At 47.3% G+C, this 12,407-nt stretch overlaps 1 protein-coding gene across 2 annotated transcripts; it reads left to right on the forward strand.

Moving 5' to 3' along the window:
- The first annotated feature begins 645 nt into the window (after window positions 1-645).
- Window positions 646-10,953, forward strand: josd2 (Josephin domain containing 2). Of its 2 annotated transcripts, XM_033020442.1 has the most exons (4): window positions 647-864; window positions 5,374-5,499; window positions 10,105-10,299; window positions 10,511-10,950. In XM_033020442.1, exons 1-4 carry the CDS (start codon window positions 650-652, stop codon window positions 10,608-10,610), a joined length of 636 nt encoding a protein of 211 aa, XP_032876333.1. In that variant the 5' UTR covers window positions 647-649; the 3' UTR covers window positions 10,611-10,950. The 2 variants fall into 2 exon arrangements, with proteins under 2 accessions (XP_032876335.1, XP_032876333.1); XM_033020444.1 differs by lacking the exon at window positions 5,374-5,499 and having other exon boundaries at window positions 646-864; window positions 10,511-10,953.
- Window positions 10,954-12,407: the final 1,454 nt, after the last annotated feature.

The following is a 12,407-nucleotide window of genomic DNA, read 5'->3' on the forward strand; positions in this document are numbered from 1 at the left end:
CGGGAACATGTTTCCTGCCTCTAGCGTGTCCAAACCCTTAATAATACGTCTCAATAAGATCCCCTCTCATCCCCACCCACACTGTTGCTGGGTAGGCTCTGCCAATAAATCATTTTTCAGAAAAGTTTAATTTACTAATTAGAGAGAACATTTATTTTTGTATTTAGAAAGAAAGAAAAGTTTGGAAATATAAAGAAAATTTTTTTATTTTATTAGAGAGAAAAAAGTTTATTTTGGAAATTTAAAAAGTTGATTTTTCAAATAAAAATTAAAAAAAGTTTATTTCAGTAATTAGAGAGAAAAAAGTTTATTTAATTATAAAAAATATATTTCAGTGATTAATGGGAGTGCCGGGAGTTGTAGTTCCCCTGCTCCTTCTCGCTCTCTCTTTGTTTCTCACAATGGTGGATTCCCAGCAGTCACTGCGCTCTCCCCTCCATGTTGAATTCAACCGTGAAGGCTGCCGGGAGTTGAAGGTCGAGGTTCCCTCTCACACATGCGCAGTGATCACCTCCGCCCCCCCCCCCCGGTTCCCACACATGCGCACTGAAGCATTGGCGGCTGCGCAGTGAAGGACCCTCATTCCCCAGACACCTGCGCAGTGTCTCCCCCTCACTGCCACTGTCGCCATCACTCTGACTCCCTCTCAATGCCTCTCCCTATGCGCCCCTCTCCCCCTCCCCCCTCACACCCAGCCCCCTCTCCCTCGGTCCCAGTCTCCCCATGCCCCCCCTGTCCCCCCTCTCCCTCCCCGAGTGTGTACCACGAGAGACAGAGGCTGGAGCTGTGCGCCGCTCACGCCCTCAACAATCTTCTACAGCGAAGCGTCTTCGGCAAAGACAGCCTGGATGAGCTCTGTCACAGGTCAGAAGGCAACGGGGTTATGTTAGGTAAGGGGGAGATACAGCGAGACCTGGGCGTCCTGTAGGTTCACGAGATTGATCCCTGGGATGGCGGGACTGTCATATGATGAAAGATTGGAGTGGCTGGACTTGTATACTCTGGAAGTTTAGAAGGATGAGAGGTGATCTTATTGAAATATATAATATTCTTAAGGGATTGGACAGCTAAATGAAAGAAAATTTGTCCTGATGTTGGGGGAGTCCACAACCAGATGTCACAGTTTAAGAATAAGGGGTAGGCCATTTAATTTAGGACTGAGATGAGGCAAAAAACTTTTTCACTCCAGAGAGTTGTAAATCTGTGGAACTCACTGCCACAGAAGGCAGTTGAGGCCAATTCACTGGATGTTTTCAGGAGAGTTATTTAGATCCAAGGGCTAAAGGAATCAAGGGAGATGGGGAGAAAGCAGGAACAGGGTACTGATTCTAAATGAACAGCCATGATCATATTGAATGGTGGTGCTGGCTCGAAGGGTCATGTTACTAAGCAACATGACCTTGAGTTCTGGCAACATCTTCGTAAATCTTCTCTGCACCCTTTCCAGCTTGACAACATCTTTCCAATAACACTGCCCAGAACTGAACACAATACTCCAAATGTGGCCTCACCAACATCTTGTAGAACTGTAACATGACCCCCCAACTTCTGCACTTAATATGTGTAAGAAGTAACTGCAGATGCTGGTTTAAACCAAAGATAGACACAAAAAGCTGGAGTAACTCAGCAGGACAGGCAGCATTTCCGGAGAGAAAGAATGGGTAACGTTTCAGGTCGAGACCAGTCTAAAGAAGAGTCTCGACCCGAAATGTGACCCATCCCTTCTCTCCAGAGATGCTGCCTGTCCTGCTGAGTTACTCCAGCTTTTTGTGTCAAACTTCTACACTCAATACTCTGACTGATGAAGGCCAATGTGCCAAAAGCAATGTGACCACCTTATCTACCCGCGACTCCACTTTAAGGTAACACTGTACCTGTGCTCCTAGATCCCTCTGGTCTACAACAGTCCCTGTCTATATGTGACACTACTTACCGGGGAAAGATGTACAGGGTCAAAATGTTGTACACATACAGAGATTAGTGGGTTATTTTCATGTGGGAGGGCTGGTCCTCCAACGCAATATTCCACCTCTCCACCAATTCCAATATTGGTGGAGGGGGGGGGGGGCTTTCTGGAGCGCTAGTATGGGTGTTGTGGGCCGAAGGGACTGGTTTCCAGAGGGCTAGCATGGACATTGTGGGCCAAATGGATTCTTGGGGGTGGCAGCTCAGTCACTCAAGCCTGATGTGCTGGCAGCTCACTCACGGCTGGTGGGCTGGCAGTTGACTCACGGCTGGCTATTCCTTGAAATTCCATTTCAAGCAGGGTGAAAGGCCACCAAATTCAAGTGCAGTTTCATACTATTTCAAGCAGGGTGCAACACCACCAAATTCAAGTGCAGTTTCCTACCACTTCAAGCAGGGTGCAAGTCCACCAAACTCAAGTGCAGTTTCCTACCACTTCAAGCAGGGTCCAAGTCCATCAAACTCAAGTGCAGTTTCCTACCACTTCAAGCAGAGGTGCAACGCCACCAAATTCAAGTGCAGTTTCCTACCACTTCAAGCAGGGTGCAAGGCTACCAAACTTAAGTGCAGTTTCCTACCACTTCAAGCAAGGTGCAAGGCCACCAAACTCAAGTGCAGTTTCCTACCACTTCAAGCAGGATGCAGGGCCACCAAAATCAAGTGCAGTTTCCTACCACTTCAAGCAGGGTGTAAGGCCACCAAACTCAAGTGCAGTTTCATGCCACTTCAAGCAGGGTGCAAGGCCACCAAACTCAAGTGCAGTTTCCTACCACTTCAAGCAGGATGCAGGGCCACCAAAATCAAGTGCAGTTTCCTACCACTTCAAGCAGGGTGTAAGGCCACCAAACTCAAGTGCAGTTTCATGCCACTTCAAGCAGGGTGCAAGGCCACCAAACTCAAGTGCAGTTTCCTACCACTTCAAGCAGGGTGCAGGGCCACCAAACTCAAGTGCAGTTTCCTACCACTTCAAGCAGGGTGTAAGGCCACCAAACTCAAGTGCAGTTTCATACCATTTCAAGCGTGGTGCAAGGCCACCATATTCAAATGCCGTTTCATACCACTTCAAGCAGGGTGAAACTACCATAAAGCCACACAAAACACCACATAAACACCACATAAACACCACACTCACACTGCAGTAGACATTCAGCGTGTTCAGTTGATTCACAGCTCAGACAGAGTCGTGACCTCTCCCTCCCCCATCTTGCAGAGACTGAGCCACACCCACACTTTCGGGTTTTATAATCCCTCCCCCCTCCCACTGGAAGGGGTGAGGCCTTCAAGACGTGATTGATAGGAGAGAGATTCTCAACATTTTTTAAACACTGATAGCACTTTTATTTTTCATTGATGGGAATAATCCTCTGCACCAGATGAACGGAGGGGGACTGAGTAAGATGGCCAAAAATCACAGCCGTAAGTGGTAGCGTTTTATCTAAAATCAATCTACAATGCAAACAGGAAGTTGTTAAGTTTAGACTTTTAATAATTTGCTGTACTTTATTTCAAACCAACCACCACCAATCATTTGCTTTGCTTTATTTCAAACCAACCACCACCACCAACCATTTGTTGTGCTTTATTTCAAACCAACCACCACCAACCATTTGTTGTGCTCAAACCAACCACCACCAACCATTTGCTGTGCTTTATTTCAAACCAACCACATTTTCATTTTCAAACCACGTTAAGGGAACTCAAGATCAGTAAAACCACACTCACAGTTTAGTAGACATGTGTTCAGTGTTATTCATAGCTCAGACTGAGAGATGTGACCCTCGCTTCCCCCCATCTTGCAGAGACTGACTGAGGCACCCAACACTTCCAGGTTTTATAGTCACTCCAGAAGGGGCGTGGCCTTCAGGAGAGAGAATCTCAACATTTTTTAAACATTAATAACTCTTTTATTTTTCGTCGATGGGAAAAAACCACAGCGGTTTTAGTAAGGTGGCCAAAAATCACAGCCGTAAGTGGCAGCGTTTTTTCTAAAATCAATATACAGAACAACAGGAAGTGGTCAAGATCAGACTTTTAGTAATATAGATTAGAAACTGGCTGTTCATCCCAACTTGCATATACCGACCAAAACGTCCAGCCTACACTAATCCCACCTGCCCGTAGAATAACATTTCATAACCAACCACATTTTCATTTTCAACACCAACACCAACACCAAGTTACAGAGAAAGGTTGAATAAGTTAGGTCTTTATTCTCTGGAGCGCAGAAGGTTAAGGGGGGACTTGATAGAGGTCTTTAAAATTATGAGAGGGATAGACAGAGTTGATGTGGAATTTTCCCTTTGAGAATAGGGAAGATTCAAACAAGAGGACATGACTTCAGAATTAAGGGACAGAAATTTAGCGGTAACATGAGGGGGAACTTCTTTAGTCAGAGAGTGGTAGCGGTGTGGAATGAGCTTCCAGTGGAAGTGGTGGAGGCAGGTTCGTTGGTATAATTTAAAAATAAATTGGATAGGCATATGGATGAGAAGGGAATGGAGGGTTATGGTATGAGTGCAGGCAGGTGGGACTAAGGGAAAATAATTGTTCGGCACGGACTTGTAGGACCGAGATGGCCTGTTTCCGTGCTGTAATTGTTATATGGTTATATGGTTATAAGTTCTTCAGACTTCTTCGGTTTCCTCCCACACACGAAAGACGTGCGGGTTTGTAGCTGAATTGGCTTCGGTAAAATCGTAAATTGTCCCTAGTGTGTGTAGGATAGTACTAGTGTGCGGGAATCGCTGATCGACGTGGACTCAGTGGGCCAAAGGGCCTGTTTCCACACTGCATCTCTAAACTGAACATAGTGTGTGAACGGGCGATTGCTGGTCGGCTTGGACTCGGTGGGCTGAAGGGCTTGTTTCCACGTTGTATCTAATGAACTTGAACTAAACTCTCCCCCCTCCACTCCCCCCCTCCTCTCCCCCCTGTCCCCCCTCCTCTCGCCCCCCTGTCCCCCTCTATTCCCCTCTCCCCCTCCCCTTCTCCCTCCCCTTCCCCTTCTCCCTTCTCCCTTCCCCCTCCCCCTCTCTCCCCTCCTCACTCTCCCCCTCCCTCTCCCCCTCCCCTCTCCCCTCCCCTCCCCCACTCTCTCCCCTCACCTCCCCCTCTCCCCCCTTCTCTCCACCCCTCACCCCCCCTCCCTCTCCCCCCCTCTCCCCTCCCCTCCCCCCTCTCTCCCCCTCCCCCCCTCTCTCTTCTCCCCCACTCTCCACCCTCATCTCCCCCCATCCCTCTCCCTCCCCCTCTCTCCCATCCCCATCCCCCTCCCCATAACCCCAATCCCCCTCCCCCCATCCCCCTCCCTTCCCCCCATCCCCTCTCCCCCACCCCCTCCCCTCTCCCCCCCCTCCCTCTCCCCTTCTCTCCCCCCCTCTCTCTCTCATTCTCTCTCCCCACTAACAGACTATCTCCCGACACCCTGTTCAACCCACACCGAAGTTTATTAGGGACGGGGAACTATGATGCAAATGTTTTAATGGCTGCCTTACTTACCGAAGGACTTTCTGCAGTGTGGTGGGATAAACGCAGGTAATCTCCCCCTCCCTCTCCTCTCTCCCCCTCCCTCTCTTTTAGGGTTAGGGATATTTAATATTCAGGAGGGATAGACAGAAAGGAAAAGGAGGTTGGGTAGCGTTGTTGGTTAGAGAGGAGATTAACGCAATAGAAAGGAAGGACATTAGCTTGGAGGATGTGGAATCGATATGGGTAGAGCTGCGAAACACTAAGGGGCAGAAAACGATAGTGGGAGTTATGTACAGGCCACCTAACAATAGTAGTGGAGTTGGGGATGGCATCAAACAGGAAATTAGAAATGTGTGCAACAAAGGTAAAACAGTTATAATGGGTGACTTCAATCTACATATAGATTGGGTGAATCAAATTGGCCGGGGCGCTGAGGAAGAGGATTTCTTGGAATGTATGTGGGATAGTTTTCTAAACCAACATGTAGAGGAACCAATGAGAGAGCAGGCTATTCTAGACTGGGTATTGAGTAATGAGGAAGGGTTAGTTAACAGTCTTGTTGTCCGTGGCCTCTTGGGCAAGAGTGACCATAATATGGTTGAGTTCTTCATTAGGATGGAGAGTGACATAGTTAATTCAGAAACAAGGGTTCTGAACTTAAAGAAAGGTAACTTTGAGGGTATGAGACGTGAATTGGCCAAGATAGACTGGCAATTGATTCTTAAAGGATTGATGGTGGATATGCAATGGAAGGCATTTAAAGACTGCATGGATGAACTACAACAATTGTTCATCCCAGTTTGGCAAAGGAATAAATCAGGGAAGGTAGTGGATCCGTGGATAACAAGGGAAATCAGGGATAGTATCAAAACAAAAGATGAAGCATACAAATTAGCCAGAAAAAGCAACCTACCAGAGGACTGGGAGAAATTCAGTCCAGCAATGGAGGACAAAGGGCTTAATTAGGAAAGGGAAAATAGATTATGAAACAAAACTGGCAGGGAACATAAAAACTGACTGCAAAAGTTTTTATAGATATGTGAAGAGAAAAAGATTAGTTAAAACAAATGTAGGTCCCTTGCAGTCAGAAACAGGTGAATTGGACATGGGGAACAAAGACATGGCAGACCAATTGAATAACTACTTTGGTTCTGTCTTCACTAAGGAAGACCTAAATAATATAACCATATAATCATATAACAATTACAGCACGGAAAACAGGCCATCTCGGCCCTTCAAGTCCGTGCCAAACACTTATTTTCCCCTAGTCCCATGTACCTGCACTCAGACCATAACCCTCCATTCCTTTCCCGTCCATATACCTATCCAATTTATTTTTAAATGATAAAATCGAACATGCCTCCACCACTTCCACTGGAAGCTCATGCCACACAGCTACCACTCTCTGAGTAAAGAAGTTCCCCCTCATGTTACCCCTAAACTTCTTTCCCTTAATTCTCAAGTCATGTCCTCTTGTTTGAATCTTCCCTACTCTCAATGGGAAAAGCTTATCCACGTCAACTCTGTCAATCCCTCTCATCATTTTAAAGACCTCTATCAAGTCCCCCCTTAACCTTCTGCGCTCCAAAGAATAAAGACCTAACTTGTTCAACCTTGCTCTGTAATTTAGTTGCTGAAACCCAGGTAACATTCTAGTAAATCTCCTCTGTAGGCTCTGTAGTAAATCTGCCGGAAATAGCAGGGGACCGGGGGTCAAATGAGTGAAATCCAGGTTAGTCGGGAAGTGATGTTAGGTAAATTGAATGGATTAAAGGCCGAGAAATCCCCAGAGCCAGATAGGCTGCATCCCAGAGTGCTTAAGGAAGTAGCCCCAGAAATAGTGGATGCATTAATAATAAAAATAATAATAATAAATACTTTATTGATCCCCTCAGGGAAATTCAGATGTCCAGAAGCCCCCAACCAACAAACCCACAGATTCAAAACGAACGCAGACAGAAAATACATAGAATACAATGTGGACACTACCTGAGAGCAATAAATACTTAAAAAGACCAATAATTAAGTTAAAAATTAAAAATTGCAAAATGCATCCCCCTACAGCCTAGCAGTCCGAATTATAAAGTTTAATGGCTGCAGGGGTGAAGGATCTCCTGAACCGCTCCGTTCTACAGGGCAGGGAGAGGAGCCGGTTGTTGTTCCAAGTGCTCTTTTGACTCTCCAGAATTACATGGAGGGGATGCCCGGGGTTTTTCAGGATGACCTGCACCTTGTGCCTCATACGCCTCTCAAGCACATACAACCCAGAGTCTACTCTCCCCTCCAGCACTGAGCTAGCTCGTTTAACCAGTTTGTCCAGCTTCCTGTTGTTTTTTGCACTAATGCTGTTGCCCCAGCAGACAACAGCGAAGAAAATAACTCTTGCAACCACAGTGTTGTAAAACACGTGCAGCATAGCATGATAATTTAGTGATAATTTTTCAAAATTCTTTAGATTCTGGAGTAGTTCCTGAGGATTGGAGGGTAGCTAATGTAACCCCACTTTTTAAAAAAGGGAGGGAGAGAGAAAACGGGGAATTACAGACCAGTTAGTCTAACATCGGTAGTGGGGAAAATGCTAGAGTCAGTTATTAAAGATGGGATAGCAGCACATTTGGAAAGTGGTGAAATCATTGGACAAAGTCAGCATGGATTTATGAAAGGTAAATCATGTCTGACGAATCTTATAGAATTTTTCGAGGATGTAACTAGTAGAGTGGATAAGGGAGAACCAGTGGATGTGTTATATCTGGACGTTCAGAAGGCATTCGACAAGGTCCCACATAAGAGATTAGTATGCAAACTTAAAGCACACAGTATTGGGGGTTCGGTATTGATGTGGATAGAGAACTGGCTGGCAGACAGGAAGCAAAGAGTAGGAGTAAATGGGTTCTTTTCAAAATGGCAGGCAGTGACAAATGGGGTACCGCAAGGCTCAGTGCTGGGACCCCAGCTATTTACAATATATATTAATGATTTTGACTAGGGAATTGAATGCAACATCTCCAAGTTTGCGGATGAAACGAAGCTGGGGGGCAGTGTTAGCTGTGAGGAGGATGCTAGGAGGCTGCAAGGTGACTTGGATAGGCTGGGTGAGTGGGCAAATGCATGGCAGATGCAGTATAATGTGGATAAATGTGAGGTTATCCACTTTGGTGGCAAAAACAGGAAAGTAGATTATTATCTGAATGGTGGCCAATTAGGAAAAGGGGAGATGCAACGAGACCTGGGCGTCATGGTTCACCAGTCATTTCAAGTAGGCATGCAGGTGCAGCAGGCAGTGAAGGAAGCGAATGGTATGTTAGCATTCATAGCAAAAGGATAGAAACATAGAAAATAGGTGCAGGAGTAGGCCATTCAGTCCTTCGAGCCTGCACCGCCATTCAATATGATCATGGCTGATCATCCATCTCAGTATCCCATCCCTGCCTTCTCTCCATACCCCCTGATCCCTTTAGCCACAAGGGCCACATCTAACTCTCTCTTAAATATAGCCAATGAACTGGCCTCAATTACCTTCTGTGGTAAAGAGTTCCAGAGATTCACCACTCTCTGTGAAAAATATTTTTCTCATCTAATCCTAAAGGATTTCCCCATTATCCATAAACTGTGACCCCTTGTCCTGGACTTCCCCAACATCGGGAACAATCTTCCTGGGTGTCATGGTACACCAGTCATTGAAAGTAGGCAGGTGCAGCAGGCAGTGAAGAAAGCGAATGGTATGTTAGCATTCATAGCAAAAGGATTTGAGTATAGGCGTAGGGAGGTTCTACTGCAGTTGTACAGGGTCTTGGTGAGACCACACCTGGAGTATTGTGTACAGTTTTGGCCTCCTAATCTGAGGAAAGACATTCTTGCCATAGAGGGAGTACAGAGAAGGTTCCCCAGACTGATTCCTGGGATGGCAGGACTTTCATATGAAGAAAGACTGGATAGACTCGGCTTGTACGCGCTAGAATTTAGAAGATTGAGGGGGGATCTTATAGAAACTTACAAAATTCTTAAGGGGTTGGACAGGCTAGATGCAGGAAGATTGTTCCCGATGTTGGGGAAGTCCAGAACAAGGGGTCACAGTTTAAGGATAAGGGGGAAGTCTTTTAGGACCGAGATGAGAAAAACATTTTTCACACAGAGAGTGGTGAATCTGTGGAATTCTCTGCCACAGAAGGTAGTTGAGGCCAGTTCATTTGCTATATTTAAGGGGGAGTTAGATGTGGCCCTTGTGGCTAAAGGGATCAGGAGGTATGGAGAGAAGGCAGGTATAGGATACTGAGTTGGATGATCATAATGAATGGCGATGCAGACTCGAAGGGCTAAATGGCCTACTCCTGCGCCTTTTTTCTATGTTTCTATTTCCTCTCTCCCCCTCTCTCATTCTCTCTCCTTCTCCCCCTCCCAATTCCCCCCTCTCCCTCTCTCCCCCCCTACCCCTCTCTTCCACCTCTCTCCCCCCCTCTCTCCCCCCTCTTTCTCCCCCCTCTCTCTCCCCCCCTCTCTCTCCCCCCTCTCTCTCCCCCCCTCTCTTTCCCCCTCTCTTCCCCCCTCTCCCTCGCCACTCTCTCCCCCCCCCTCCCCCCCCTAAACGCAACTAAGAAAGAAATATAGCAAGTTAAATTCTCTGTGTTTTCTCTCTTCTCCCTCTCCCACTCTCCCCCTCTCTCCCTCCCCCAGATCGCTGGGTTCTCTATCGCTGTCGCAGATTAGAGGCTTCATCCTGAACATTCCCAGTGCGGTGACACTGGGCCCCATCTCCCTCCCTATCCACCGCCCACACTGGATAGCCATTCGGCCCATTGACGGTTCCTACTACAACCTTGACTCCAAACTACAAGCTCCTGCTGCTATCGGCAATGAGGGGCAGCTACGGTGAGGGAGAGGGATGGAGTGGGGGAGCGAGTGTGTGAGAATGTTTGAGAGAGAGGGAGGGGGAGGGGAGAGAGTGATTAAAAGTAATGGGGAAGGGAGTGGAGGCATGTGGTGGAGTGAGAAGGAGGGGAGAGGGAGATATGGAGGGAGGGAGGGGGAGAGAGTGGGAGAGAGTGATGGAGGGTGACTGTGTGTCTGGTGCCGTTTCCAGGACGTTCCTGAGCGGACAACTCTCCCAGGCCTCCTGCGAGCTGCTGCTGGTGGTGGAGAGAAACGTCGAGGAAGATGGAAGCTGGCTCTCCCCCTCCTGAATCCCCACTCTCTCCCCATCTCTCTCTCCCCCAGCACCACAGAGACGGAGAGAGAGAGAGAGAGAGAGGGAGGGATGGGGCGGGGATGAAAGCTGGCTCTCCCGGTCCTGAACTCCCCCCCTCTCCCTCTCCCTCTCCCTCTCCCTCTCCCCCCTCCCTCTCCCCCCCTCTCCCCCCTCCCCCTCCTCTCTCTTCCTCTCTCTCTCTCCCTCTCTTCCTCTCTCACTCCTCCCTTCTTACCCCCTCCCTCTCACCCTTCTCTCTCTCCCTCTCCCAGCACCTCACAAATACAGGAAAAGAGAGGGGGTGGGATGGGAGAGAGGGGGTGAGAGAGGAGAGGGAGGGTGGGAGAGAGAGAAGGGGGAAGAGGGAGAGGCAGAGGGGTGGGATGGGGAGAGAGATAGAGAGGTAGAAGGAGAGAGGGAGGGGGTGAGAAGGGGAAAGGGAGATGGGGAAAGAGGGATGGGGGGGAGATAGAGAGAGGGAATGGGGCGAGCAGCAGGGATGAGGCGGGGAGGGAGAGAGAGGGGAAAAAAGAGGATGTGGGGTGAGATGAGCAGAATTAGGCCATTCGGCCCATCGAGTCTACTTCGCCATTCAATCATGGCTGATCTATCTCTCCCTCCTAACCACATTCTCCCGCCTTCTCCCCATAACCCCTGACACCCGCACTAATCAATAATCTATCTATCTCTGCCTTAAATATATCCATTGACTTGGCTTCCACAGCCGTCTGTGGCAAAGAGTTCCACAGATTCACCACCTTCTGACTAAAGAAATTCCAAATTATCTCCTTCCTAAAGGAACCGCTTTTAATACTGAGGCTATGACCTCTAGTCCTAGACTCTCCCACTAGTGGAAACATCCTCCTCACATCCACTTTTTAAAATCAGTGGTAGACCTGTATATATAATTTCTTAACACTAATTCACTGTAAATATTTGATTAGTGTTCTGTGGAGGCAGTTTTAAAACCTGCCCGTTTTGAAAATGCAGATTTTTGCTGTTTTATATAGTCTTGATATGAATAAATTCTTTCAACAAATGCAAGATTTTCAATTGTATAAATGTTTTAAAATATATTTTGAGTGTTTGCCCATGTTTCTAGCTAATCCAGGCAGCATTGTGGTAAACCTCCTCTGCCCCCTCACCAACCTCTCTCTGCAGTTGATCCAGTCCGCATTTGGTCCATAACCCTCCATACATTCTAATCCAGTCAACGCTTGGTCCATATCCCTCCATGCACCTATCTCCATGCACCTGTCTGACTGTTTCTTAAACGTTGGGATAGTTCCTGCCTCGATTACCTCCTCTGGCAGCTCATTCAATACACCCACCTGTGTGGAAAGGTTACCCCTCAGATTCTGATTAAATCTTTCCCCTCTCACCTTAAACCTATGTCCTCTGTTCCTCGATTCTAAATGCGTTACATTGGACTGAAGTTTTAGTTTAGTTTACAGATACAGCGTGGAAACAGGCCCTTCGGTCCATGCAGACCATCAATTGCCTGTTCAAAGATTCAATTTATTGTCACGTGCCAATTAAGTTACAGTGAAATACGAATTACCATATAGCCATACTAAAAAAAGCAACGGGACACACAACTACATAAAAGTTAGCATAAACATCCACCACCGCGGATTCCCCACATTCCTCACTGTGATGGAAGGTAATAAAGTCTAATCTTCCTCAATATGTTCCTGCGGTCGGGACCATCGAAGCTCATGCGTCGGGATGGTCAAAGCTCCTGCGGCTGGTGCTCTGCCAGCTCCACGATGTTAGGCCACAGTGCGGATGG

The sequence above is a fragment of the Amblyraja radiata genome, chromosome 1, assembly GCF_010909765.2.
Source record: "Amblyraja radiata isolate CabotCenter1 chromosome 1, sAmbRad1.1.pri, whole genome shotgun sequence".
Lineage (NCBI taxonomy): Eukaryota > Metazoa > Chordata > Chondrichthyes > Rajiformes > Rajidae > Amblyraja > Amblyraja radiata.

Excerpts from the sequence above, each read along its gene's own strand:
- josd2 (XM_033020442.1), top strand. The coding sequence starts at position 650 with ATGCCTCTCCCTATGCGCCCCTCTCCCCCTCCCCCCTCACACCCAGCC. Across the intron at positions 5,500-10,104 it reads GTGTGGTGGGATAAACGCAG|ATCGCTGGGTTCTCTATCGC; the intron begins GTAATCTCCCCC and ends TCCCTCCCCCAG. Across the intron at positions 10,300-10,510 it reads GGCAATGAGGGGCAGCTACG|GACGTTCCTGAGCGGACAAC; the intron begins GTGAGGGAGAGG and ends TGCCGTTTCCAG.